Here is a 27,944-nt window from a genome sequence, read left to right as displayed (position 1 = left end):
CACCAAACGCGCCCGCCACCGCTGCCGTCGAAAGAAACAGCACTCGCCGAATTATAATGGAATACTAAAGCGCGCGCCGGCTTCCTTATCGCTTCCGGTTTTCGCATAATCGCGCCCGCCACGAATCGTTAAATCCGCAAATATGTTTATTAGCTCCAACAGCTCAACAGCTGAGCAGCCGCAAAGACATAAACCAACGGAAACAGCTCCAAACAGCTTAAAACAAAACATTAACTAACCATAAACCAAAAATTAAGTCAAATTTAATCCAAACAACGTTTTTAAAAATCCTGCGGAGTATTGTGTGTTGCCTATACTTATACATGCACATTGTGTGTATCATATTATAACCTCTAAAGTATATGTTTAATCCACGTTGTGCTGGCGTGTTACGTTGCTGAAACAAGGTAATATCGTTGTACATAATAGTGTAGATTGTTTTGACTTGAGTTTGAGGAAGCATATAACATGTGCTCCTACTTCAGCTAATATTTCCCACCTCGTTATAGCGCGTTTTGAGGCATGATCAGGTGATCAGCCGAGTTACCGCCGCGCCGCTTATGTAAACACACGCGCAGCATATAGAATGTTTTGTTTGCAAATTGAAATATGTGGGTAGGTATGTGTTGTGATGAAATAATGGTGATTAATGGAACCGTCAGCAGCACCCTCATCGTTACAAGCACCAGCAAAACTCAATATCTACGTTTTGAGGTTAGTAAAATATTAAATTATAAAATATTCGCGTGTAAACATTTCACAAACCATTTTAGGTGTATTATCTTGTAGTTTCAAAAGCATGTAAAATGAATTATCATAAAAAAATATGAAATTTTTAAACTTAAAAAAAAATTGTTTTTGAAAAATTGTTTAAACACCCTGTATAATTTTTTGACATGACTAAAATAAGAAAGATTAGAAATTAAAATTGTGAAACAAGACTAAAGATGTGAAATACCGGTTTTTGAAAATACCGGTTATCAAAATACCGGTTTTAAAAATACCGGTATTAATACCGGTATACCGGTATTTTTAAAAATAATTTAGTGCTTAATTAAAATTTTGCTATTTTTATAAGAAAAATAATTATTTTTTAATAATACTGTCACGTTGTGAATTGTTCTTTGACGTTCTTTGACATTGTTTTTCAAATATAATTAAAACTACAGATTGGCATTTACCTGCATCTAAAATGCAGCTTGTTAAAAAGTACAAACACAAAGTATCTATAAGTCAGTTTTTAACAAGGATTCTTTCTTCAAACTTCATTTATCTATCATTGCACTGTTGCAATCCGTCGCAGTGTTGCAAAGTTTCGAAGCGGCACGCGTTGTGTATTGTGCGTTTCGTCGCCGTATTGATTGATCGTTATTTCTATTTCGTAAAGTCTTCGGCGCGTGAAAGTCTTTCTTTCTGCGAGTTGTTTGTCATCTGGCACTCTCACGACGCCGCGTCTGCCAGTAGTCGCATTAAGCGGCCACGCAGCGCCGACGATGATTGATGAATGCGCAATACGCGAATTCCAAAAAAAGCACATCCACAAGCACCCCAACACAATCAACATCCGGTGGAATCAGTCCCAATGGCGCAAGTCCAAAATCCCGCTGAAGTTATTTGAGTTGGTCCTCTTTTGCGTTATTTGCTATTTACTTGACACAAAGCGCCCTCTCCACCATCATGAAACATAATGAAATAGAAACACGCGAAGAAGGAGACCTGAACCGGAAAGTTGTCAACAACTTTTCTGTCTTCACAGCCTTCCAAAGGCAGTTCATTAACTCCACGAAGAAGTGCGAGGAGTGAGAACGATCAATTGACGGAAATAAAACGAAGATTTCAATAAACAATGATTTACGACTCCGGGCGTTTATTATAATATTCGAATTTCGGCTGTAAATCTCGACAAAACCGTAATTTGTAGATGTGTGTGCAATTGGAGTCATGCGGTCATACGTGCACCAAGCGGATCGATGCAAAACTTTACTCAACTGTGCATGTAACTGAATTGCATCCTAGGATTTCAGCTCGGGCACCACATAGTTATGATTACATTCAATTTGAGCGCGCGGCCCCGTCGAAACAAAAACATAATTTATTAGCGTCATATGATCTTTGGCACATGCAAACCCACATACGTTACGTAACTTTAAACTAAGTTTTTGAGGTTATGCAACACATCTAACCTCAAACACTAATATATTTAGTCTGCGACTTCGTCCCGGTAGTGTTTAATAAAATGTAATTCGGTTTTACTCTCTTGTTCTAGACATAGTATGTGTCAATTCTATCAATAAGATTCGAAATTTTATTTTAAAGAAATTAATTATATAAAGAATTGCTAATAATGCACTTCAGCGCGCCATCTAGGATTCAACTATTTAACTACAACTATGATTGAATCTCAATGCCAACTTTTATTCTATTGAAAAAGGCTGTTTTTAGGGTTTTCCCGGAAATTATTCAAATTTTTCTCGCCGTAAAAACCATCTTTGGTCTTTAACGAACATTTAAAAAAAAAGAATTGGCCACATTGGTCAAAGCGTTGTTGAGTTATGCGTTTACCAACACATTTTGCGATTTTTATAGATTTTATAGATTTTTGAGTTTAAAGGTTTCTTCATTGCTAAAATATTTTGTTACACTTAAAACTAATTATACTAAAACTGAGCAAGAATTTCTGATTCTGTTGTATTGTGGTAAAGTGAAAACATTCATTTGAATGCTTTGGAAAATTATTCCGTCCGTATTTATTTATGTATAACGTAGGTGCTTACGCAAGGGTCGCGCACGCCCTCACAATTTGCGATTTCAACCGACTGGGACGCTCGAAGAAACAAATACATTCACCACCCTGAAGCTGGAGCATAGTGAGCAGTGAGCGCACATCATTCCCGGTGCTAATTATACAATGAGCGCCTCGAACACGGAGAAAGAGAGTGAAAGAAATAATGCGGGAGAGTCGAGGTTAAACGTCTCATTAATTAAAAAGGCTTTAATAGGGCCATCTCTGCGAACCCCAGAGAAGAACAAGTTTCTAACAAGTTTAAAAAACATTCTATGAATTTGAAGAAATTCATTAAATTCAGGCAGATTATAGGAAAGTTTTGTTTATAACAAGATGGCCGTTATGCGCGTATTATGAACGGAGGTTTTGTATAGGAACCTTACATCATTTGAACATTTTCACACTTTTTTAACCACAGCGAGTTTTTAAGCGCTTTCCAACTTCTTTTTGTGTGTGTTTTTTTTTTATGCGTTTTGAGTTCGACCCGGAACTATCCTCCACGATACTTTATTTCCCCTATTCATTTTCGCATTCACACACGCTCGTTCATTTCGCTCATTTGTTCGTTTATTTCCGGTTGCATTCACACACTTTTTAAGATTTGTGCATTTAAAGCGTTTAAAACATTCCACCAAACGCAGGGATATATTTCGAGGTTATTTTTGTACGAAAAGTTGCATATTGTATAAATATTCTAGGCATATAATATAAAAATGAATTGCAAAATGTGTTGGTAAGCGCATAACTCAACAACGCTTAGACCAATTTGCCTAATTCTTTTTTTAAAATGTTCGTTAATGTCCAAGGATGGTTTTTACGGCGAGAAAATTCGAATAATTGCCGGGAAAACCCTAAAAACAGCCCTTTTCTATAGGATAAAAGTTGGCATTGAGATTCAATCATAGTTACAGTTAAATAGTTGAATCCGAGATGGTGCGCTGAAGTGCAATATTAGCTATTCTTTATATAATTAATTTCTTTAAAATAAAATAGCGAATCTTATTGATAGAATTGACACCTACTATGTCTAGAACAAGAGAGTAAAAACGAATTACATTTTTATTAAACACTACCGGGACGAAATCGCGGGCAAAAGCTAGCTATGCAACCAAGGTTATATATACGTGTTTATTGAGTTGCATATAGTATAAATACTGTATATCAAGAATAAATACTATATGCAATCCAATATACATACATACATACATATATAACCCTCGACGTTTAAAAAGTTAATAAAACTATAATCCATCACATTTTTTTTCCGCTCCGAACACTTTGGTACTTAAAATATTCATAATCGATTAGAGCCGATTTCCATCAAGTCATCAACTTGCTACCACCACTTGAACATGCACATTCTACACAATTCCCATCGCAATGTATCTTCCCATATATATCCTATATGAATACGATTCCAGCATGCACTTATTGCTTGTAGGCTGCATAGTTCACATAGTCCACAATCAAATTGCACTCCACACTCATTTATCGCCATCGAAGCCTGCGCGCCGCGTTCATCTCGTAATCCCTTATCCATTACGCAACTGCGCTTGAAATCGATAATCAATCAACCGAGTTGAGTTCGATTAAAAATCAATTTATTTGCCGGCACACTTCATATCAATTACTTTATATCAAACCGGCACATTAATACAACTCATAGTCGAAACAACATTAAATAATTTTCTTATCAAATGATTCAATGTGTCGATTAATACAAATTTCGTAACTGTAGCCGTGTTGCGGTGGCGTACATACTTCTATTTCTATCGATGGGTAACTACGTCCTCCGGATTTGATTACCGCGGTGCTTCCTTGCGTAATTTGTTTATCTTCGATGAGAATATCTTTGATTTTATGAAATATATTGATATCACGCAATAATTGAGGACATCGGATTGTTTCACACTGGATTTTTGTTTCTGAGAAATCCGGTAGGCGTAATACTCGAAAGTTACACATTGAAATACCTGAAAACACACATTTAACCTAAAAAAAATTAAATTTTAGGTTAGATTATACCTGGGGTTTTACTTTGGATCATATATGTTGTTGCATGAATGCTTGCAACAATTGTTGCAATCCATAAATAAAAATAGATTGCAACACGTGTATTTAAGGACAAATTAATTATGAACATGTTCTCAGCTGGAAGTTGGCAACTCAATTGACTTAAATTTTATTCACGCTTTGTGTTTGAGGCACGTTTTTGTTGATAACTCTATCAAGTAAATGGCGTTCGTGCATGACAATAACATTTGCTATAAATTAGTTTATTTCGTAATTATTTCTTGGTAATTTTGGATAAATTGCCTGCCTAACATACACTAGGCTAACTTTTGCTGTATTGTGGGTTGCGAACATTTCGCATATTTAATTAAAGCGATTAAAGAGCGAAAGATGTTTAGTCGCGCGCCTGACCCCAACCACTCGGAGGGGTGCTTCGTGCCTTGGCGCTCAAATCTCATTTCAATTTCTAATTAATACAAGAACAGCGAAACCCGCGACGCAAGGAAACCGGAAAAACCGCCGATCTGCATCTAGTTACGGATTTTAATAGCGAAACGGTCAGGCCCTACGTAAACGCTTCAGCGAAATTAAATAACATTAATTAGAAGATTTCCTTTCGTCGTGTTTCGTCGTTTTTTTTTTATTTGATCAAAACTGAAAGATGAAACATGAAAGCATTTTTTCTTAGATTAGAAGAACTAGTAAATAATAAATATTAAGTAATAAGTAATATTTTTACTTTTTTTATGTTTTTAAGAAAAATTGATTGAAATTAATTTTCATTTACTGAGAGTTGATGTTTTTTTATTAACGGATCAATGTCATCTTGAAGGAGTGTATAAAAAAGTATTAAAAGTCTGCCGCCATTACCACCACACTAATACCCTCACAATTTGTTTTGCTTAAATTGGCTTTAAAGCAAACATTATTCACGTTTTTTTTTTATCATGTTATCAACCCACTCATTGTGTTCACATCGACATCAACTGAAAGCTCAGACAGGCACCAGACTGATTAACTAGTTCAAAGAACGCAAAAAATGTATAGAAAAAAGTTGAATTTATTTCATGTGGAAAAATCAAATTGGCAGAAAATTCTTTTGTGGATTTTATAATGAGTAATTGCCTTGGGTTTTAATTAATTTATATTATCATATTTATTATCAACTAGGTTTTGCCCGCGACTTCGATTCGGTAATGTTTAATAAAAATGTAATTCGTTTTTACTTTCTTGTTTAAGACATAGTATGTGTTAATTATATCAATAAGATTCGCAATTTTATTTTAAAGAAATTAATTATATAAAGAATTACTTATAATGCACTTCAGCGCGCCATCTCGCATTCAACTATTTAACTATAACTATGGTCGAATCTCAATGCCAACTTTTATCCTATAGAAAAAAGCTGTATTTAGGGTTTTCCCGGCAATTATTCTAATTTTTCTCTCCGTAAAAACCATCCTTGGACTTTACCGAACATTTAATAAAAGAATTAGCCAAATTGGTCTACGGGTTGTTGAGATATGCGCTTACCAACATATTTTGCAATTCATTTTTATACTATAGATATTTGTATTGATAGTTATCAATAAATTCATCTAACTATCAGTTTTCATCATCATTCACCATAGATATGATATATTCAATGCGAGCTTCGATTGTGCGCTGAGTAATTATTGCCGTAATTGTAATTAGTGTGTTAGAGACTTAATTAAAAGCGCACCGTCGAGCGCACACACGCTATCATCATATTTTGCTATCAAAGTCGGAATGCAGCGGGCAATTCATCGCTGCAAATTGGAGCGCGTCATCTTTGTTAATAGAGAATGCACATTCATACACATACTGAGATCAAGTATTAACATTCAACAATACCCGACGGAAACAATACTAGTAGAATAATAATGATATTCAATAGTATCATATGAGTATATTTTGCAAAATGACTCACGTTATTGATTTTTTTAGGTATAATTTCGTTATTAGCTTAATTTTTACCGGGTTCACGAAAAATTTCTCTAAAGTACAACAAGGGCACCCAAACTGCTAAAACAATTTACGTGAAATATTATTTTAAGTATTAAATGAGTAAATGGGAGATTTTGTCATTTCATATAGTCTTGTGCTAAATCGCAGGCAAATGCGCAGGCGCAAACTCCACCTCGTGTCTAAAGTCCGTGACTAAAGTTCTTTAGTCACCGTATTTGTCTAATTTTTTTCTGACAAATTTTGTTTGGCTGGAAAATGCAAAAAACTTATTTTATACAACTTTGACCTTGAATACTTCTCCCTTTTTTTCGAAAATAGTTGAATTTATATTTATAGCATCTCAACAAATTTTTAATTTTCTGAGAATTGCTGTAAATAAAGCTATTTTGCTAAATAATTGCTAAAATTAATAGTCTACATACTTGAAATTGGATTTTATCGATTGAATTGCTGATATCACACGCTTATCACTTCCAACACATTTGGAGATTCGCCCAAACATGTAAAACAAACGTAGCGCATAAAATTCGTACGAGGTGATAAGGATTAAACGAACAAAGATAACCTTGTTTTACGCGTACTTTACACGCATAAAATTCAAGTCTACAAACGTTTTTGTTTAAACAATACAATCTAAAACAATGCTATGACTAGTATAATTCAATTTAAGTTAATGCATATGGATGATACTATTCCCTCTAATTTATGCATAATTAAACAGTTAAAAACAACTGTTTTCGCTAATGATAAGCAAAATTTAATCAAACACTCTGTATATTACAATATCAAGGTGCAAAGATAACAAAAATGTGACCGTCATGTTGGAACCCGACCGGCTGGCATTAGTATCACATTGACGCCCATGTGTAAACCCAACATATTTGTGTCTGTTTTGCAAAATTGTTCAAATACTTGAAATATTTAAATAATCCAATGGTGGTGTTAGTCTACAGTTGCCCATCGTTGGCAAATTGCAGTTGGCAAGGTCGACGCGATGAAATCGTTGATCATTTTCGCACTAAACACGTTGAGCTGTTGCTGACTGAGAATGAATTCAGACTAGCCGTGCCCAGTTTTGACATCAACGAACTTAATCGCCCTTGTACAGTTACCTTCGAGTACGCCATCAATTATTTACTGTGTGATCAGGATGAAGTGTACTTGCTGCAAGTTAACGTCGTCAATGGCTTGGCGACGATTCAAATACGGTATTCCGGAAGTGCGCTTGAAGCCAGCAAGAAAAAGTATTCAATTGAGGTGAGGTCAAGGGAAATGGTCCAGTTTAGTAATGGTCAATCAAGTACATTCTACTCAGCTGTCAAGAATCAACCTGGAATGATTAACATTGATGCAAAATTTTTGAGAAAAGCTTGGAAGGTGAATGATTTTTTGCTATGCAGGATATTCTTCGAAGAAGCGCCATCTGAATCAAAACAGGAAGTGGTACCACCAAAGAGACCCATTTTGTATATGTCTAAGTCATTGGAGGATGTTAGTTTATTGAAGGAGGTTTTCCAAGATAATAAACCAAATGACCAGCAGGAGGAAATCGTAGTAAAGCGGAAAAAAGATGGCGCTAGTTTAATAAGATCCGCCAGTGAACAAACCCATTCCCGCCCAGACCGGAAGTCTATTTTCAGATCAAGTAAAATCTTCAAACGCAAATCCATTTATAAATCAGATACAAGTCTTTTCTACACCAATGAAGACTTTTTAGATGGGTCTGAAGATGTGGACGAATTGATAGACCTAGCTGAAGATAGAATATCTTTACTCAAAGATTACAGGTGTAATAGATGTGAGATATACATTGTGGGACCTATCTACCGATGTGATAACAACCATAGTGTATGTCATCCTTGTATGGAAGAAAATGGAACTTGTTCTGACAGTTGTTTAGCTGCATTAAGTACTGATCAACGAAGTCTCCTATTGGAAAAGACCAGAGACTTCACTAAACTTCCATGTAGATTTGAGGGTTGTTCAGTATCTGCACTGGGAGCAGAACTACAACAACACCAAGTCCAATGCAATCATTGTGTTTACATGTGTCCTGAATGTTCCTCATGTATTGGGAAGTATGGTGATGTGGAGAAGCACTTCCGGATTGTCCACCCGTCTGTAAAACGCTTGACTATTTTGGAGTTTCCCATTCCGGCAAAGTCTTCTTTTCTGGTAATACACCCACAAGGGGTTTTCTACTGCAGTAGCTCCGAGAAAGATGATAATGTTGTTGATTGGAAGGTTGAACACTGCGGACATGTCAACATTTACTTTGAATGCCTGATTAGTTTGAAGAAAACTAGTTTTCCTCTGACTCCTGTCAAAAATGAGAAAAATATCCTCAAGGTTTCCCGATCTATGTCGATCAAAGAGAAGAAACAGAAGTCTGGAGCGTTTTTAAAAATTATTGTTTATCAGCCACATGTATAATTAAAAGATTAATTATATGATAAGATTATTTTTGTTTTTATCTTGTTATCCTTGAAGATATCCATTAAATTGGATTAAATTTTGGGTGCATTTGACTACAACTGCAAATTTGCACCCCAGCGGTTTTATAGCCTTCAACCATGTAAGGCTGGAAGGAAAAAGGGATAAAAAGGCCTTTCAAAACTGCGGGAGTTATTGATGGGCCATAAATACAAACCGGAAGGTCACGGCAGTCTCAGCTTGATTTAAAACCCACACGGAAAAAAGCATGTATGCGCTACTTTTAAAAGCAGTTGGCGGACATTTTAAAAATCGTAAATTTTTCTCAAAAGAAAAAATTATGTTACAGTATGTTCACTGCGTTGGGCATGATTTGTCTCGGTAAGTTATCTTGACTGGCCAACGACAGAAAGCCAATATCCTGTGTCAGTTTAAACTCGCGTCGATTTGCGCCCGAGTGTAATATTTCCGATCGCAAAAGGTTCGCTTTCCCATTCATATTACAGTGGAATTCGTTTCGGCGTCGCGCTGTGCCGCGCGTGGACGAAAAGGTAGCGATAGGAGAATGTGAACTATCTCAAGGCAAGCGCGCGCGTCTCCTATTCTATTGATGATTGCACATCGAGCGACTCTCGGGCAGTCGACGCCTCGTTGCGCGGACGTAAATTGTTGATCGCGCACATAAAATATATCGAATTGAAGGTGGCGTCTGCGATTTGCCATTCGGCGAACTTTACCGGCGAGATGCATAACTCACGTGCCGAAATAATAAAATATCTCGTTTGTTTTATCTGCGAGATTTTATTATATTTCAAAAATAAAAAAATTTAAAAATTTTTAGACGAAAAATTTTAATTTTTTTGATTTGATTAATTAATACCCTGTATATATACACGCATTTGATTTTAATTAAGCAAAGACAACTCGCCGTTTACTGCCATTCCGCCCTAGAACACAACTTTACATTATTCCACGATACTTAAAGCTCCCAAGGCCTGAGCAAAACTCATCGCTCACTCGTGCTTTAATTCTGAAAACTGCGCACGGCTACAAAACAAAACAACGCAGCGTGGCTTCATGTATGCGTGAGCTGGGTTGGCGAAGGTAGACGCATTCAACAAGACGTGAAGATGGAACGACTTAACGTGTACTTTGCTATTTCGCCTCCACCAATAGGCAACATGCGGCTTCTGGCGTCTAAAACCGTCCTGGAATCGTTGAAGAGTGCCGAGCGACGTTGTTTATTACCGTGACGGCAATACGGCAACAGCGCACGGCGCATCCCTCAACTACTTCGCATGAATTATGCGCTCAGCTTAATGATTCAAAAGATTTAAAACATTTTTCACTCGCGCCACCAAATGACATTTTTTAGTTTTTTTTTTTCTTTATGAAATTTTTCATTTTTAATAAGATTTAAAATTCCCAACTATTATGCAACCAAATTTGTTCAGCAACTTGGTTGAATTAGTTGGCAATTTGTTTCTCTGCCTTCATTCCACGCCCGTAATTGTTACTACCTGCGCGCTGCTCTTAATTAAAACAATAAAATAATAAACCGCATCTCCCTCTCTCCACCACGCCGGCGTCCTTTTCCCGCCGCTTTGGTAAATGTGCAGTCGTGCGCCGCGGCAAGGTAAAGTTCACATAGTTATCCGTGTTATTAGAAATTCATAACGGATTCGGAAGACCGCGCGCGCGCCAGCGCCAATTCCCCAAATTGAGTTACAACAAGAACAAACCCCGCGCCATTGCCATGCCACGCGCCGAGTATCTAATCACGTAATGAAATTGAAAATTATCTTCTGAAGAAGAACAGCAGCGTGGAACAACAATATGATACGTTAAGTTCGAATATACTCGGTTTAATTATAAGATAATACAAACACATCGGAAGATGAAAAACTTTTGCAGCGTTCCACGCTGTTTCTTATAACATTAATGTTTTTGTTTTAAAAATCATTTATTTTATAAATAGTAGTAGTGTATATAATAAAAATGTAATTTGTTTCTACTCTCTTGTTCTAGACATAGTATATGTCAATTCTATCAAGAAGATTCGCAATTTTATTTTAAACAAATTAATTATATAAAGAACTAGGTTTAACCCACGGCTTCGCTCGCGAATATCTAAAATAATGAAGTTGCTTCCGTACGCGTTTGTAGTCACAGAAGAAGTAACAATGAAGTAGAATGGCGGGAAGTTTAAAATGGCTAAAAGTATAGTCTATGGAAGTATTGTGTACAGTCTCCATAGTGTAGTCAATTGGATTTGATGTTGACATAGCTGTCGGTAATATAGTGTGATAATACAGTGTGATGGTACTATAGTACTTAGGTTTGAGCTTCATTGCTGGAATGCTAGATGGCGTTAAAGTAGTCAAATAGCCAGATGCAGAGGTATTATTGGCTAAACAATTTCTTTATTTTATTTTAAAAATATTTTTTTTATTAAAAAGTAGCCTTTAACCATTCGGGGACCACTAAGAATATGTGTACAAATTTTCATGATGATCGGTTAAGTAGTTTTTGCGAGAAAGTGTAACAAACATCAGGACTTTCGCATTTATAATATTAATAGGGATTACTAATAATGCACTTTAGCGCGCCATCTCGGATTCAACTATTTAACTATAACTATGATTGAATCTCAATGCCAACCTTTATCCTATAGAAAAGGGCTGTCTTTAGGGTTTTCCCGGCAATTAATCGAATTTTTCTCGCCGTAAAAACCATACTTGGACTTTAACGAACATTTTAAAACAAGAATTGCCCTAATAGGTCTGAGCGTTGTTGAGTTATGCGCTTACAAACACATTTTTATATTATAGATTCCACGATACGCAAGGTATAAGTGAAAGAATAAATAAAAGTTGAAAAAGTCAAACATCGACGCGCATAAAAGGTAAGTGCTGAAATCAATTTATTTACGACGTTGTAAAACTATAAAACAAAGAGAGTGGAGCGTTTGTCGGCGTTGGCGGCACGCGCTTTTCCAAAGAGGAGTGTTTACCAAATGGCTTGGTCTTTCCTGTACTGCGAGTTGCAAGTGTTTCCACACAGGAAAATAGCGAAGCGCAAGCAGTTCGAATGCCGATCGGATAAATCAAATCGCGCGCTTCACTTTAGACTCACTTATTCATCTTTTACGCCACGCGCGAACTTTTAAATTCACGTGCGTTTTTCTGTTTTGTTTTGTTTTGTATTTGCATGCAAATCTATACTGTAGATTTTAGCAGGATACGTTTACGCATTGGAAGACTTTACTTTTTATATTTATTTTTATTATTTACTCAATAATATAAAATATAAGGATGGCTACTGGTGCTGGGGAAGCTGGAGAAGAGGAAACATTGCGTTTGATGTTTTTTGTTCCGGGCTTTTATAATTTTATGCGAGTTTAACGTCTTCTTGAAACTCTCAACTGCGGGAGCTTTCGACGTAAATTGAATCAAGAGCAAATGCAAAACGAAACGTTTTATTTGCGTTTTTTGTTTTATGTGTTATATCTTCCAACTCATTTATTCACGAAAATAGTTGATTCAATTTCTTTTTCATATGTAAATCAATTTTATATCGCTCAAGGTAAAAAATATTTATTTAATTTATGAATAACACAAACACAAAGATTCTTCTAATCGTGACTCATAAACTCGAAACGAGATACCATTTAAAATTAAACAAAGATAAGCGCGTTGTGTTGTTATCAACGCTGCGTCGGTTAACGTGATTGCCAACATCGCTCATAACTCACATAACGCACAACACTCAAGTTGATAACTCGTGAAATTCACCAGAAACTTTGCAATTAAAATTATTCCACATATATTTACATACCATGTGATAGTTTTTATCATGTTTACCATTCCGTCGGAGGTGCTCGCGACATTCAAGTGCGACTATTGCAACAACCTACCAACTAGACCACCAATCTACCAACAGCGGAGGAGCTGCACCCGTCGTAATGAGGACAGCTCACTTACTACTGACAACAGTGATGATAATATGATAGTGTGTGCGGATTGCTCAGTGTTCATCTCGCCACAGCCACAACCAACACCAACATCACCCGTCCGCAGTGAACTCATCAGATCCAAACGATTGGAGAGTCTGATTCCGTATCTGCGTACAAATTCCACACCAGTATCACCGGTTAGTTTACTATCATCATCACCATTCGACAACTTCGAAGCAACTCCTACACACACCACTGGTGTCTATCAATCAGCTGGTAAGGATCTGCAAGTCGACATAACCTGTTCTCTTAAAGGGAATAAAACCACAAAGAAAGCAACTGTACTTCAATATTCAATGAGTATACAATGTTCTAATGATAAACAACTTTGTTTGATGAATGATCTGCAATCATTCCAACCAGTTGATATTATTATCGAAGGTGCGATTGCACTGACAAAGAAACCCGAACAAGTCTATGGACATGTTGAGTTGATCAAGAAAGATCCACCTATTTACGAATCTATTCCATCACTTCGACATATACAATATAAAATGTCGAATAATAACCTACCACCTATGAGGGAGCAGGTAACTACGTGTAAAAATGGTTGCCTATGGCGTGGATCCAGTGCAGATCTCGGGGAACATCTGAAAACCTGCGCGATGGTAAAAATGAGTTGTTTCTTTGATTCCTGTGATTGGCACGGATCAGAACAACTGATGAAAGGACATTTATTTAATAAACATCGAACTTATATTAAAGATCAAATAGAGGGAAAGTTTGGATGGCAGGATAAATTTATGGTGGTGATACAACACGGTATAATATTTATTTTTAAATATTATTCTTACGATGCATTGGATTATGTTGATATGATGGTACAGGGTGTTGTGAATCGCAATGAAATGGATTATAAATATTCTATACATGTTTATAGCATGGTAAATGGTAAAAAGGTGAAAATAATAACAAAAAGTGCTAAATGTATGGTGTTTAACAAGTGTGTTTTACAAAATGGCGTGAGGTTCACTGAACAAGAAATGAAAGAATTTAATAATTGTGTTTTTAATGTTGAAATCACGAAAATGTTATAATTTATTATTTTGAGTGTTTTTGTGTGTTTTGATATGAATTTTGAGGTTATATCATGTTACTGAATTCACCGTGGCTCCCGGTAATATAATAAAATCAGATTTTATTCCCTACGTGTCCTTGATATAAAAATAAAACTAAAACAATCAAATAAATATAAATGATTCAGGGCACGTTGAAAATTGAGCAATAATATCGTGCTGCTCTTGTGAAATTGTCACAGTGGCGTCGATTCTCTTTCTATTCATATACAAAAGACAAAATTTTCTCCATTGCTCTGGCACCATTTGGAAATACTTCAATGCGGCGCCCCTGAGGATGAGCACAAAGCACAGAATGTGTTTTATGTTATCGTTATCAAAACCTTCATGAAACTGGCTGTCCTGCGCTCGGGCATGTTAAGACCGTGACTAACAACTCTATTAGTTTGAAATATTCTTTTCCTAGTCTTCGGACGTTCAAGTTCCATATATATATATATACATTCACGTTTCGATTGTGATATTCGGCATTGCATATCGCATATCGCATATGCACGAAATGGCCGCCGCGACTGGGACGAAACTATGAATATGAATTTCGCGATTATAACACAGCGCAGCGTTCTCGGAATGGCTGAGATATAGAAGTGGAATTCGGCGGCGGCGGCGGCTGGAAGTAGGTCTCGATCGGTCTCCCGGTTTCAGTGCGTCTCTCTCGTCCATAAATTTCGAGTTTAATCGCTCTTATGACCCTTTCCTGCCCAGACGCAAGTATAGTTCTAGCCAAAAAGGATATTTTCCCGCCGTTGCCAGTGCTATGTATTTCGGTTTTCAATGTTTCCAGGCTATCTCAACGTGCAGATCTAAGTCGTGCGTTGAGCGACAAACTAGAATTTCGCATATGTTTCCAAACGTCATAAATGGAACTCGAAACAAAAGAAATGTAGGGAATTATGTAGAGATGATAGCGTTTTTACGACCGAGTTATGTATTTTTTAAGGTTATGTTTCTATACGCCTTTTCAACGTAGCGTAGTATAGAGGTTATGTCATGTATATTTGCGCCTTGACGACACGCCGAGGTGAATAAATGTGTTAATGTTAAGGGGGTTGGTGCGCGACATGCGCGCCGTAGTCTAATTAAAGTTTTAACAAGTTTCCTCGCTCGAGTAGGTTTTTCGCAACGTCATTAGCGCACGACGCAACACTGCTCCACTAGGTCATCAACCATAACAAACTATTACACAATCGTTGGCGTGGGATTTACTCTTTTTATTACAGAATAAAAAATATGACATTTTAATTTACAATCAGCGCCAGCTATATTCAAGTGTTTGAAGTTTTTTTTAACCTCAAAAATTTCATATGTGAATGCAACTGGCTTGAGTGGTTCAAGTTGTTTGTTCCAATGCACTTGCGGCAAGTATATTAATTTACTAGTGTTTTAATTAATAATCCAGCATTCCATTCGCGTCGCGTCTGGCACGAAACTCCTGCTCGTCGCTCATCACGTCACTCGTCGTTCATCAATTCGACGGGCGCCTGCGAACGTAATGTCATTCTTAAGTCGTCGCTAGTCGCTAGGCGGAACTGAGTTTGGGAACTCGAGTCTTAAATTTCTGATGCATTCGGATTAGACGCGCATAGACGAATGGGGAAGTCGCGAGATGAGAAATTACCTTCGAAGACGGCGTGCCATCAACTATAAACTAAACTAAACTCAACTAGTGATTGTGTATTGTAATTATTCTACGTACACATACGTGAAAATGAAAATGAAAATCAAAATGTGTTTTTTGTTTTATTTCTACTTCTACGTGATTACTTTGTTAAATTATCAAATTTTGAGTGTTTTGTGTGAATTCAACTTTAATACCTTAGAAGATGGATATTTTCTGGATGCGTTGAGTGAGCCCTTGACGAGTATGAGCCATGCGCAGTTCAGCGACGGGTTAGTATTCACTCCATTTTATTTTTAATCGATTTTTTCGCAAATTTACACAGCATTTGATTGATGATTGATGAAAAGTTAATTTCTTCGTTCGAGTCATTAAATTCCTTTCATGCGATGTGATGTTGTTAAGATGCACGCTGGTTAGGAGTTAGAAATTAAGCTTCGATAAAAAAAAAAACTTGGACGAGATGGATTGTTCCCCTTCGTCGTCTCGAGTTTTTACGTCGTCTTGATTTACGTATAAAAATCACCTTGGGGTGTTTTTATCATGATGAAGTAATTCCACCAAACGGGCGAAAAAAACGAAAAGAGTACGCTATCGAGGATCTAATTTACAAGCTGGAAATTAGTCACTACGCCAACAAAATGGCTTTATTTCGGCAAAAGCAGCTTTTAAACTACTCATTAGAATGATGTTTATGAGCACAATTTATTTAATTCTGCATTGAAACTTTGTCAAAAGCATTAAATAGACTTAGAATTTGAAACAAAACGTAAACTTTTAACATTTGCTAACAAGGTGTTTGCCGGTACTAACTGCCTGATGAAATTAAGCGCTCTCCGAATGCAGATGGCGCTCATGGCAATTAAAACTTTAACAGAAAACCTACTAGTCCAGTGAGAGTCGATGAAAGATCATCGGTTGACTGAACTGGTCGCCGATCAATTTAACCTGAGTAATTAAATTTCCTACGTTCCGCATGTTTTACAGCGTTAAACTAACTCTGCAACACGATAAAACAAACAAATTTTAAATCAGCGATTATTTCAATTAATTAATTTACAGATTTGGAAATTTTCACTCTCGACTTGCGACATTTTCACATTCTCCGCGTCGATTATGGCCGTCTAACGACGTCGTCATTCGCATCGCGTCGTTGGTTTTCGCAACGCCGTCTCAACCGCCGCCACATATTGGCGGTGGTAGCGGTGCGCATCGGTACACATCGCGCATAAACATAACATCCAATATAAGCGCGCTTTGACTCATTACAATTCCTAGGACTTACGAGTTTATAGCAAAACCAAAATCGACTATTAACCCAGCAACTGGTAATAAACACTAGGCCAGACTGGCGGAATGAAGCAATGAGGACATTTTAATTAGAAACGAAATGAAACTAAATTAACTCTGCGGTTGCAACACGCTTGGTGGTTGTGGAATTATTATAATTGCGGGAGTCTCACAGTCTACAAAATAGCAAAACTTGAATATAGATGGCGCTACTTATCGCATAAAAAGTTGCATACATTAAAATCGATTAGAATAACGTCCACAGGTGTAGTTATTCTCATCTCATCTCTACTCATCTCATACAGGTTCATTATATACTCGTTTGAATATAGTTTCACGATTATCCGCTGATGCGATCCACCAAAGTAGATCGATGACGCGTGATGATGGCGAAGCATCCACTCCATCTGCATGCAAAGTAGGCGAGCGCCTAATAGTGTGCAGCACTCAATCGCGATGCAATAATTGATCGAAACCGCCGAATTAGCATTTCATTAGCGTACCTTAATGATATTGCGCCATCCCAACCCTTACCTGCCTCACTTACCCGCCGCTGGATATAGTTGATATCATTTCCAAAGGCTTTCCATTCGTAATATCTCGCCGAAATCCACATTACGCCCATTGTAGTTCGGCTTTATTTCGTAATTATATCATGCGTATTCTGGGGGCTGGCTGAGCGAATCAATTAATACATTATGTGCTTTGTAATTTCAGCCCGGAGGTGCTCGAGTGTCCGTCGTCTAATGTGATTACGACGCGATACAAATGCAGCGTGAATGGCGAGTGGGTGGATTGCACGCGTAAGCACTGCTGTCAGGACTATACCTTCATCGCCGGCAGGTAAAGATGACGATGGAATTATATATATTGTCTTTGTTCTCCTGCGATTACTACTAACGCCCTCTAGCGGACAATAACTCAACTATGTTGATAAACTTAACCTAATTTTTTTATGTGTTTTGAAAGATGACGATTGGAATTATATAGATTATCTCCATTCTCCTGCGGTTGCTACTAACGCCCTCTAGCGGACAATAACCTAAACTACGACAATAAACATAACCTATTTTTTAAAATTTATTTTTAGATGTGTTTTGAAAGATGACGATGGAATTATATAGATTATAACTACTATCGCCCTCTAGCGGATAATAACCTAAACTGCGACAATGAACTTAACCTACATTTTTAGATGTTTTTTAAAATATGACGATTGGAATTATATAGATTATCTCAATTCTCCTGCGATTACTACTAACGCCCTCTAGCGGAAAATAACCTTAACTACGTCGATAAACAAACCTAAATTTTTAGAAGTGTTTTGAAAGATGACGAAGGAATTATATAGATTATCTCCATTCTATTGCAATTACTACTAACGCCCTCTAGTGGATAATAATCTTAATTATGTTGTTAAACTTAACCTAATTTTTCTGCTTTCTTTTTAGATGTGTTTTGAAAGATGATGACCCGTGCTCGATGAACTTGTGCGAACAACAATGTACGGTTTACCTGCAGAGAGTAATCTGCACCTGTTTCGATGGATACAAGTTCAGCGCGGAGAATCAGCGCAATGGCGTAAAGCCGTTCTGCGTAGGTGAGTCTCGTTTAGTAGGTACTACACACATCTCCTGGTTTGGCATTCACTTAATTTCACATTAATTACACATGGTTTAAACACGACCGCTTTGCGTTGAATTTAATTGAAACAATGTTTTCCGCCAAACAAACCAAATAATTCACTTTGATGTTGCTTACTAAAGTGCCCAGAGTGTAAATCAGCGGCGGGCATGTAGATAATCATGTATTTAGTTTACAACTATTGACACACGTCCTCTTTTGATGTGTGTGTTTTTTTTTCGTTCTTTTGTTTGTTTAGATGTGAATGAGTGTTTGGAAAATAACGCTGATTGTGAGCATGAATGCATCAACGAGATGGGCACACACCGATGCGGTTGCAAACAGGGATTTGTCCTCGGTGAGGACAACCGGACCTGCATCAAACAAGAGGCGCTCGATGTGGAAGTGGGGGCGGCTGGGAACGCCAGCGAGCTGCCAGCACGTCGAGATCGTTGTTACGCGAGCTGCGACAGTGTATCGCGATTGCACGACAAGCTCAAAGTTCTCACCGAAAAGGTAAGCGCGCCGTAAAGTATTTAACAAATTAATTAATTAAAAATCCCTCGACTGGGACACAGCACAAAGTAAAAAAGTCTTAATATCAATTATTTTCATCGTAGACGCTGAAAAAACACATAATAATAAAATGAACGTTTTTATTTTTATTTCAACGCCATCTATATATTGACAGAGTCATTTTGAGGTTATGATGTTTTAAGTATACGGGTAAACAAAGCGTAAAATATACACTTCAATAAATGCAGACGTGGTAAATTTATTTAGATATACCCATTGTTTTAATTATGATTTAAGGCCGAAATGTGTGCGCGGTTTAAACGCGAATAAATAATCCACAATGCCATAAAACAATTACGAATACGAAATTGCGAACGCAAGGCACAAATTTAGCGAATAACACAAAGAAGAACACAGATGAGCTAATGTAGGTTGTATTTTACATTCACATTATGCCTTTAGGACCTGCGGATTAGCTTATCTTGTTGGTTTTACATAAATTACCATCTGTACAATAAAACAATCAAATACATTTTTGTAGTGTAAAATATAAAAATAAAGCGCAAAATGTGTTGGTAAGCGCATAACTCAACAACGCTTAAGTCAATTTGGCCAATTTTTTTTATAAAATGTTTGTTATAGTCCAAAGATAGCTTTTACAGCGAGAAAAATTTGAATAACTGCCGGGAAAACCCGAAAGACAGTCTTTTCCTGTAAGATAAAAGTAGGCATTGAAATTCAATCATAGTTATAGTTAAATAGTTGAATCCGAGATGGCGCGCTGAAGTGCATTATTAGCAATTCTTTACACAATTAATTTCTTTAAAATAAAATTGCGAACCTTATTGATAGAATTGACACATACTATGTCTAGAACAAGAGAGTAGAAAGAAATTACATTTTTATTTTTATTATTAAACACTACCAGGACGAAGTCGTGGGCAAAAACTAGTGTAAAATAAAAGTAAGGTGATTGAATATAAAAATTCTTTAACATTTTCAATTGAAATAGTGCAGTTTTGAGCTTCGCAATGCTCAGTTATTGATCGATTTATAATTTCAGCACGAGTGCACATTCGATACAGACATAATGCACTTTTGAGCTTGCGTCGAAACGAACAAATAGCACTCCATTCAAGTGTCTAATACGAAACTGGCAACACTGGAAAAGAAGAATAATAACCTTACAGATTATTCATATTTGCTCACTCTGCTAGCAGAAAGTAAAAATTAAGTAGTTTGCATATTTCAACGTTTATTTCAGACTTGTTCGCTTGACTTATTAATAAAGACAACGGAGGAAGACAAGTCGCATTGCACGGATAACTTCTCTGCTGATAAGCCGCAAATTTTCATAAAATACGCTTGCTACGAAAGTAAAAATACTTCTCATGCAAATTATATTCCTGAAATTCTTCAAATATTTATATACATTTCAAGTGCAGCACGATGTCATCATGATCATGACTCCCAATCAAATATTTTAATCTTTTTCTCTATAATTATGTTGTCATTATGAAACTTTATTTTCATTATGTTTGACAGACTTGTACAATTAAAGTTTGCGAAGCTAAATTTTTTTTTAAATAACGCAATATCCAAACCAATTAAAATCCAAACTGTGGCGTTTGGGAGTACTCGTAGGTAAGCTAGCAAAAAATAAATTGAATACGCTTTGCTGTATTTATTTTTAAAAGTAAAATATATTTGCAACAAGCGTCAACACGCGCTTCGATGTCCAACGTTTCGGCTTGGTTTCGCGCCGCGTTGAACGTCAAAAAGTTAAATTAGTAAACTTTTTCGAAACTAAATCAACATTTCCGTCCGCTCTCGTTATCGGTCAGTGTTGTACAAGCATAATGTACACTTGTATACTCAGCGTCGACGAATCTCGGCATTTTTAAACATCCGAAAACGTATTTTATCAAATTTACTCAACATTTTTCTCTTTTTCTCGGTTTGGATACTCTGCTGGCTTTTACTTTGTAATTAGCTGTTGGGTTAGACAAATACTTGGATATAGAAATATACAGAGTGTTTTTGATAGTTTTTTTTTTTCAAAATTAAAAAAAAATGTTTTTTATTTTATCATCGAGAATGTTATTATCTTGTAATAATATATGGAACAAAAGATACCTCATACTCTTACAGCCTTTATCTCGTAATTGGAAATAATACTTTAAAACCAAACCGTGTTGTAAGCGGTTAATACGCTCGGCGTTGATGGGGTGGAGTATCCCGATATTCAACAAACATGCACACAAAGAAGCGAAGAACAGAGCCGCGAATATTGTATGTACGTTGGGATTACACATTTTCGGACTGTGAATGGTGTTTACGTTGTATGCTTCGGTCGGAAATGTTAAAATGTGAAAACGTGGAGCCACACCGCAAGGGTGCAAAGGACCAATGCAAATCAAAGCATTGTGCGAAGGCGCCGGGCCACTGTTAACATCTACATACACTTCATGCATAGGGATAATCATTGTGTATTAATTTAGTGAAAATCTATAATATAAAAATGTGTTTGAAAGCGCATAACTCAACAATGCCTTGATCAATTTGGCTATTTCTTATTTAAAAATGTTTGTTAAAGTCAAGGATGGTTTTTACAGTGAGAAAAATTCGAATAATTGCTAGGAAAACCCTAAAGACAGTCTTTTTCTATAAGATTAAAGTTGCCATTGAGATTCAATCATAGTTATAGTTAAATAGTTGAATCCGAGATGGCGCGCAGAAGTGCATCATTAGCAATTCTTTATATAATTAATTACATTAAAATAAAATTGCGAATCTTATTGATAGAATTAACACATAATATGTCTAGAACAAAAGAGTAAAAACAAATTACATTTTTATTAAACACTTCCGGGACTAATATAGGCATAAAACTAGCTAGATAAGAGAAAAAATCTAGTTGGGTATGAGTTTTTGAAATAGTGATAAACTTTACGTTGTAGTTTTAAAGTCTAGGATATTATTTTTCACAAAAAACAGAGGAAATAATGTATTGTCTGTAGTTAATGTCAGCCTTGGTGCGACACACAATAGACACATTGATAAAGTCCGACAAACAAATACATAAAATTGCGCCTGATTTATACGACGCTCACATTCCCCCACGGTACACACACGCGCTAAGCGGCAAGAAAATAACAAAGCTTTTTGTTGTGCCCGCACAATATATACATAAACAAATATAAATGCAAATGGTCAGTGCGCGCACAAAAAACGTTTTCCTCGCTGCCTTGTGAGGCGTTTTGTTCGGCCCGTGCCCTTCGCATGTGCCGGACAATACACACAATGATGGGGCGCGTTGGCGGCGGTGTCGCGCAGCATGGAAGACACATCGGACGCGCTTGCGGTTTCGCTCCTATTACAATGTACTTTGTGTTGTATTCCCGCAGGTCTCCGCGCTGAGCACCGCAATCAGATTGGCAAGCTTCGCCTCCGGACCGCCAGGACCCGCAGGCCCGCCTGGCCCGCCCGGCCATCCTGGCCCCAGGGGATTTCCGGGTAAGCGCACGCCGTTGCGAAGTTTCACACTGCGCTGCTCATTTGTCACGCTCATTTACGCACGCTAATTGTTTGCCAATCAAGTGTTAATAATTTTAATTAAAATTCGCGACATGCTAAACTTTACCATAACGACCAACCAACTACAAACAGCGGACAAAACACGGGAAATTTACGCAAACCTTAAATTTCAAAATGGCACAAAGGCTTTGAGCATAAAAGAATGCAAAAATTGCGCCGTCGATGTGTTATCTTCTCACGTGACACGTGTTGAAGTGCGAGTGGGAAAAATGGCAGCCACGGTTCGTTACCTGCTTTTGTAGCTTCGCTTTTTATGATTGCGCCTTGTGCAGTGGGCGAAAACACAAACGAAGCGCGATGAAAACTCACCACAAGTCGAATTAAATAACATTTTATTGTGTTTCACAATGGCACAGAGCTTTTTTTTACTCATGATTATTAAAAACCTGTAACATAACCTTACAATTTCAATATCTAACCTAGTTTGACAAGCTGTCAGTACAACACACGTGCCCACGCACCGTCCAATATAACTTTATAATACATGCACGCGCATCCTGCTTGCTGGCCTGATTGTAATATAAACTTTGGCGCGCATGATTTATGAGCCAAGACATCCGCTGATAGGGCTGATATGTAGTGGGCTCTCTCGGCAGGTCCAGAAGGCGGCGGTGGCGCCGTCGCGGATGCGGCCGACAACAACAGCAACAGCGGTGGTGGTGCTAATAGCCACAACCATGACGGCCGGGATTACACCTATTCAATATTGGACGCGTTCGTTCCACTGCCGGGCGACGAAACAACGCACTGCAGATGTAAGCGAGGACCGCAAGTAAGTGCACGCGAAGACAATACCCTCGGGTAGGATTTGATGCGTGCCAGGAAAGGGATAGTATACCCTTTTCCAACGCTGACGGAGCACAATACATTACATTATACTACATTAAATTACATTACATTACAATAAAACCCTTCTGATGCTTTTTGGAAAAATATGAAAAATACGAGTAACTCGGCTAATTTTAATATTTTTGGGCGTAAATTATATTTTTACTAATGGATTTATATGAGAAATTTTTGTACTAATGGGTGCTAAGTATCTACTTTAATTTTTTATGTTTATTTATGCCATATAAAACTTTTTTATATATTTTAAACCAAATCTTATTTATAAATAGCTTTAACCCGCGGCTTCGCTCGCAAATATCTAAAATAATGAAGTTGCTTCCGTACGCGTCTGTAGTCACCGAAGAAGTAACAATTAAGTAAAATGGCTGAAAGTATAGTCTATGGAAGTATAGTGTACAGTCTCCATAGTGTAGTCAATTGGATTTGATGTTGACGTAGCTGTCGGTAATACAGTGTGATAATACAGTGTGATGGTACTATAGTACTTAGGTTTGAGCTTCATTGCTGGAATGCTAGATGGCGTTAAAGTAGTCAAATAGCCAGATGCAGAGGTATTATTGGATAAAAAATTTCTTTATTTTATTTAAAAAATATTTATTTTTATTAAATAAAAAGTAGCCTATAACCATTCGGGGACCACTAAGAATATGTGTACAAATTTTCATGATGATCGGTTAAGTAGTTTTTGCGTGAAAGTGTAACAAACATCAAACACAAACTTTCGCATTTACAATATTAGTAGGGATAGGGATTTTTACTCGCGTCTTCGTCCCGGTAGTGTTTAATAAAAATGTAATTTGTTTTTACTCTCTTGTTCTAGACATAGTATGTGTTAATTCTATCAATAAGCTTCGCAATTTTATTTTAAAGAAATTAATTATATAAAGAATAGCTAATAATGCACTTCAACGCGCCATCTTGAATTCAACTATTTAACTATAACTATGATTGAATCTCAATGCCAACTTTTATCCTATAGAAAAGGGCTGTCTTTTGGGTTTTCCCGGCAATTATTTGAATTTTTCTCGCTGTAAAAACCATCCTTGGACTTTAACAAACGTTTTATAAAACAATTGGCCAAATTGACCTAGGCATTGTTGAGTTATGCGCATTTCAACAAAATTTGCGATTTGTATAATTTAGAAATTTATATTTTTATTATTTTCGCAGGGTCCTGTGGGAGCTCCAGGGTCAACAGGCGCACAAGGACTCCCCGGTGAGCGTGGCCCACGTGGTCCTAAAGGCGCTCAAGGTTCATTCGACTTTCTGCTGCTGGTCATGGCCGATCTGCGACATGATATACAACAAATTCAACACCGAATTTTTACTCCCAACGACAGGTACATCTAGCATGCGTTTTAAATTTAAGCCTTTTATAATACTTCAATCTTTACTTCTTCTTCTGTTTTAGTAGAAAGTTTTGCTTGCGCAAATTTCACCATCTTGCAGCAGTTTTTCTTTTCGTTGATTTCCAACGCGCAACTCGCAAACTCTTAACTCTCCCAACCTGGAGGAGTTCGCTCGTTGCACGTGCAGCTAATATATGAATTTGCGAGGATGGCCCGAGGGGCTTTGCAACTTTTCCACGGCGATAATAGTTCATTGTTCGCGGCCCGCGCTGCGTTGATGAAGCAGACAACCCGGACTTTGCTTGTGCATACAAAGTTTGCATCGAGAAAAAAAACAGACGCAAAACAAGGCGTACAACACACTAACAAAACAAGCGAACAAAAAAAGCACGTTGTGGCGAGCGGGGGTTGGAAAAACTTTGCTGCAAATGGAGTACACGTGTAGTCGGGGGCCGAAGTTTCGTGTACGTGGCGGGCATTCGCAAACTTGTTACGCTTCATTAATTTTATATTGTCGAGGCGCAAGTTTTGCATTCGAACAAATCGCCGAAAATTATGATCAAATCCTCTCGCAAACAATGCCAAGTAACCTCGTCAAAAGCAAAACATTAACTCACGAATCTTTAGTTTAGTTTAGCGTAAGTAATAAATTATTTGTGAAACAAGCGCACTTGCGGCTTTGGAAGTAATAAAATTTCAATTATATCCGAAAATTTGCGCGATTAAAGCGACGGCTGAAAGTTTCAATCTTCTGCACACTTGAGCCGGCGCAGTTAACTCAAACGAGCGTTAAACTATAAAAATACTCCCCCGCATTGCACCACAGCGCGTGTTATAATTAACGTGGAACTTACGCTTATGTGCATGTCCATGGCACACGCGCGCCATTTTGAATCGGGCGAATTTTCCAATTTCGAGCTGGGGTAAATTTACAGCCGGCCATTAAAACCTTCGCGCGCCAACCAACAAAACGATAATGATACTTTAAAACACTGCCGATGTTCTACTCCCACCTGTGCGTGCTTTTGATCAGAATGCAAACAAAAACAAGTTGGTATTGATACACGCTGAAACAAAACATTCGATGATAGCGCCAACAAATCGGAATGCACCGGTAACATATTGTAGATTGCACGAACAGCGCCGGCGAGTGGAGGGAATTATCCGGATTCTCGGCTAACTCTGATTACTTTGCCGATTTTCCTCGTTCCGCAAACGCGATCTGATCGATTGTCGCACGCTCCACGAAATTGGAAACTTCTTCGATTGCTATTGTTCGAGTGTCGGCTGAAAAACGACTGCTGCGATGGGAATGTGCGCGAAAACTACAAGATTAAAAGATTTCGCTGTCACGGAATATAATAAACATGGAATGCAATTTTCGGATAATGTCTGCCATGAATTCACTCTGAATTAAATTGACTTTCGGCGAAAAATGAATCCGGAAATTTCGAAATAATAATCGATTGTGTAGTTGGCAATAACATCAGCAACATGCCACATGTTCACTTCCCAGAAAGATTGTACAAATCCTCAAGAATAAATACGCAAACCGTTGGAATATTCGCCCCCTCTCGCGTATATTCAATCACATCTTCAACATCCGCTGTGGGATGCAAATCCATATTCGATTTTCGCGATATTTGTACGTGAAACTTTCCGTGCAAAACTCGTATTTTCGCCGCTTACCTCAAGCATGCACATCTACAAGCTCACACCTCCGCCCAACAACAAGTATCCATTTCGTGCGCCAACTCCCAGCAGCAATATTCGCCTCGTTTTGAGCACGCATTTCTGCACGAATTGCATGCATTATATAAATAGTTGTGCATCTTGGTTGTTGAGTACGTCCCAAGCGACAGATTTGAACGCTTCGATTCCCACTTGCAGGCCAACAAAGTTCGACGTGCACGCCGCGCTGGAGCAGCAGCGCGTGAAAGGCAAGCAGAAACTTCTGAAACAATACGAGGCGTTGGTCGGCGCGCCGGCCGTTATGGAAATGAATGTCGCCGCCAATGATAATGGCGGCGACGGCGACGGCGGGGACACGCTGCAACAGTTATCGAACCGTCAAATGGTCACTACCGGAGTCGCCAATTCGGCCGAGGGCGAAGACACTACGCAAACAAGCACTACCAGCACTTCAAGTCAGCCAAGTGTTGTGACAACTTTGGCTGTGGATACAAGCAAAGTTGATTTGCGTACGCCAAGTGCCGATCCAACTGATGATTACGAAGAAGAAAATGCGTCCTCTTTCAGTGGTGAAATGACCTATGAAGATTATTTATAGAAAGTATCACAATATTAACTTTAAACTTACCAAATCAGAGTTATAACCATGTAAAATATGTAATAAATGAATGCAACTATAGGCTACCCACAATACACCGTCAAAAACATCGCGTTGTAATTAAACCGTATTGAAATAAAACCAGAGTTTTTGCTGTAGTTGGGAATTTAAGCCGTCACATAAAACGAAAGGAGTTTTTATTGTTTATTTGTACGTTTTTTTTACGAAGAGATGAAGCCCGGCTTTGATGTTTAATTGCAGCACGACGCAATATAAGGTCGAGCGGAAGAAAACTCGACGCAACGTAGCACGATGTGGAAACCCAAGAAAACCTCGTTTATTGACGCTTTTCCGGTAACCTAGTCGAGTTCAGCTGCTATCTGCGGTAAGGAAACCCTTTGGAGCTTTCATCTGACAATAAAAAGCTTGTTATATCACTTGAATTTAATTTACATTGTTATTATAACTCGCAAGAGTTTAAGTATATAGTACAGTATAGCC

At 37.6% G+C, this 27,944-nt stretch overlaps 2 protein-coding genes and 2 long non-coding RNA genes across 9 annotated transcripts; 2 read left to right on the top strand and 2 right to left on the bottom strand.

Annotated features, from left to right (window-relative positions):
- The first annotated feature begins 364 nt into the window (after nt 1–364).
- Nucleotides 365–27,601, top strand: LOC135801391 (collagen and calcium-binding EGF domain-containing protein 1-like). Of its 6 annotated transcripts, XM_065314859.1 has the most exons (9): nt 365–407; nt 510–714; nt 17,937–18,062; nt 18,671–18,819; nt 19,102–19,358; nt 22,766–22,874; nt 23,552–23,727; nt 24,975–25,144; nt 27,044–27,601. In XM_065314859.1, the coding sequence occupies exons 2-9, from the start codon at nt 650–652 to the stop codon at nt 27,441–27,443; spliced, it is 1,452 nt and encodes a 483-aa protein (XP_065170931.1). In that variant the 5' UTR covers nt 365–407; nt 510–649; the 3' UTR covers nt 27,444–27,601. The 6 variants fall into 6 exon arrangements, with proteins under 6 accessions (XP_065170931.1, XP_065170930.1, XP_065170929.1 ...); XM_065314858.1 differs by having other exon boundaries at nt 368–714; XM_065314857.1 differs by lacking the exons at nt 365–407; nt 510–714 and adding an exon at nt 14,496–16,201.
- LOC135801073 (uncharacterized) lies at nt 4,403–4,943 on the bottom strand. Its single transcript, XR_010550290.1, has 2 exons — nt 4,811–4,943; nt 4,403–4,758 (listed from the first exon to the last, which is right to left on the bottom strand). It is a non-coding gene; the product is annotated as an uncharacterized lncRNA (long non-coding RNA).
- Nucleotides 7,611–9,248, top strand: LOC135801051 (uncharacterized). The gene has a single exon (XM_065314413.1). It carries the CDS (start codon nt 7,721–7,723, stop codon nt 9,218–9,220), a length of 1,500 nt encoding a protein of 499 aa, XP_065170485.1. The 5' UTR covers nt 7,611–7,720; the 3' UTR covers nt 9,221–9,248.
- Nucleotides 24,641–26,084, bottom strand: LOC135801397 (uncharacterized). Its single transcript, XR_010550363.1, has 2 exons — nt 26,008–26,084; nt 24,641–25,091 (listed from the first exon to the last, which is right to left on the bottom strand). It is a non-coding gene; the product is annotated as an uncharacterized lncRNA (long non-coding RNA).
- Nucleotides 27,602–27,944: the final 343 nt, after the last annotated feature.

This window comes from Atheta coriaria, unplaced genomic scaffold (assembly GCF_025399875.1).
Source record: "Atheta coriaria isolate IRGN ID8LTWV9N9 unplaced genomic scaffold, Caltech_Dcor_3.1 hic_scaffold_10_pilon, whole genome shotgun sequence".
Lineage (NCBI taxonomy): Eukaryota > Metazoa > Arthropoda > Insecta > Coleoptera > Staphylinidae > Dalotia > Dalotia coriaria.
Note: the sequence above shows the minus strand (reverse complement) of the source record. Positions and strands in the feature narration are given on the sequence as shown.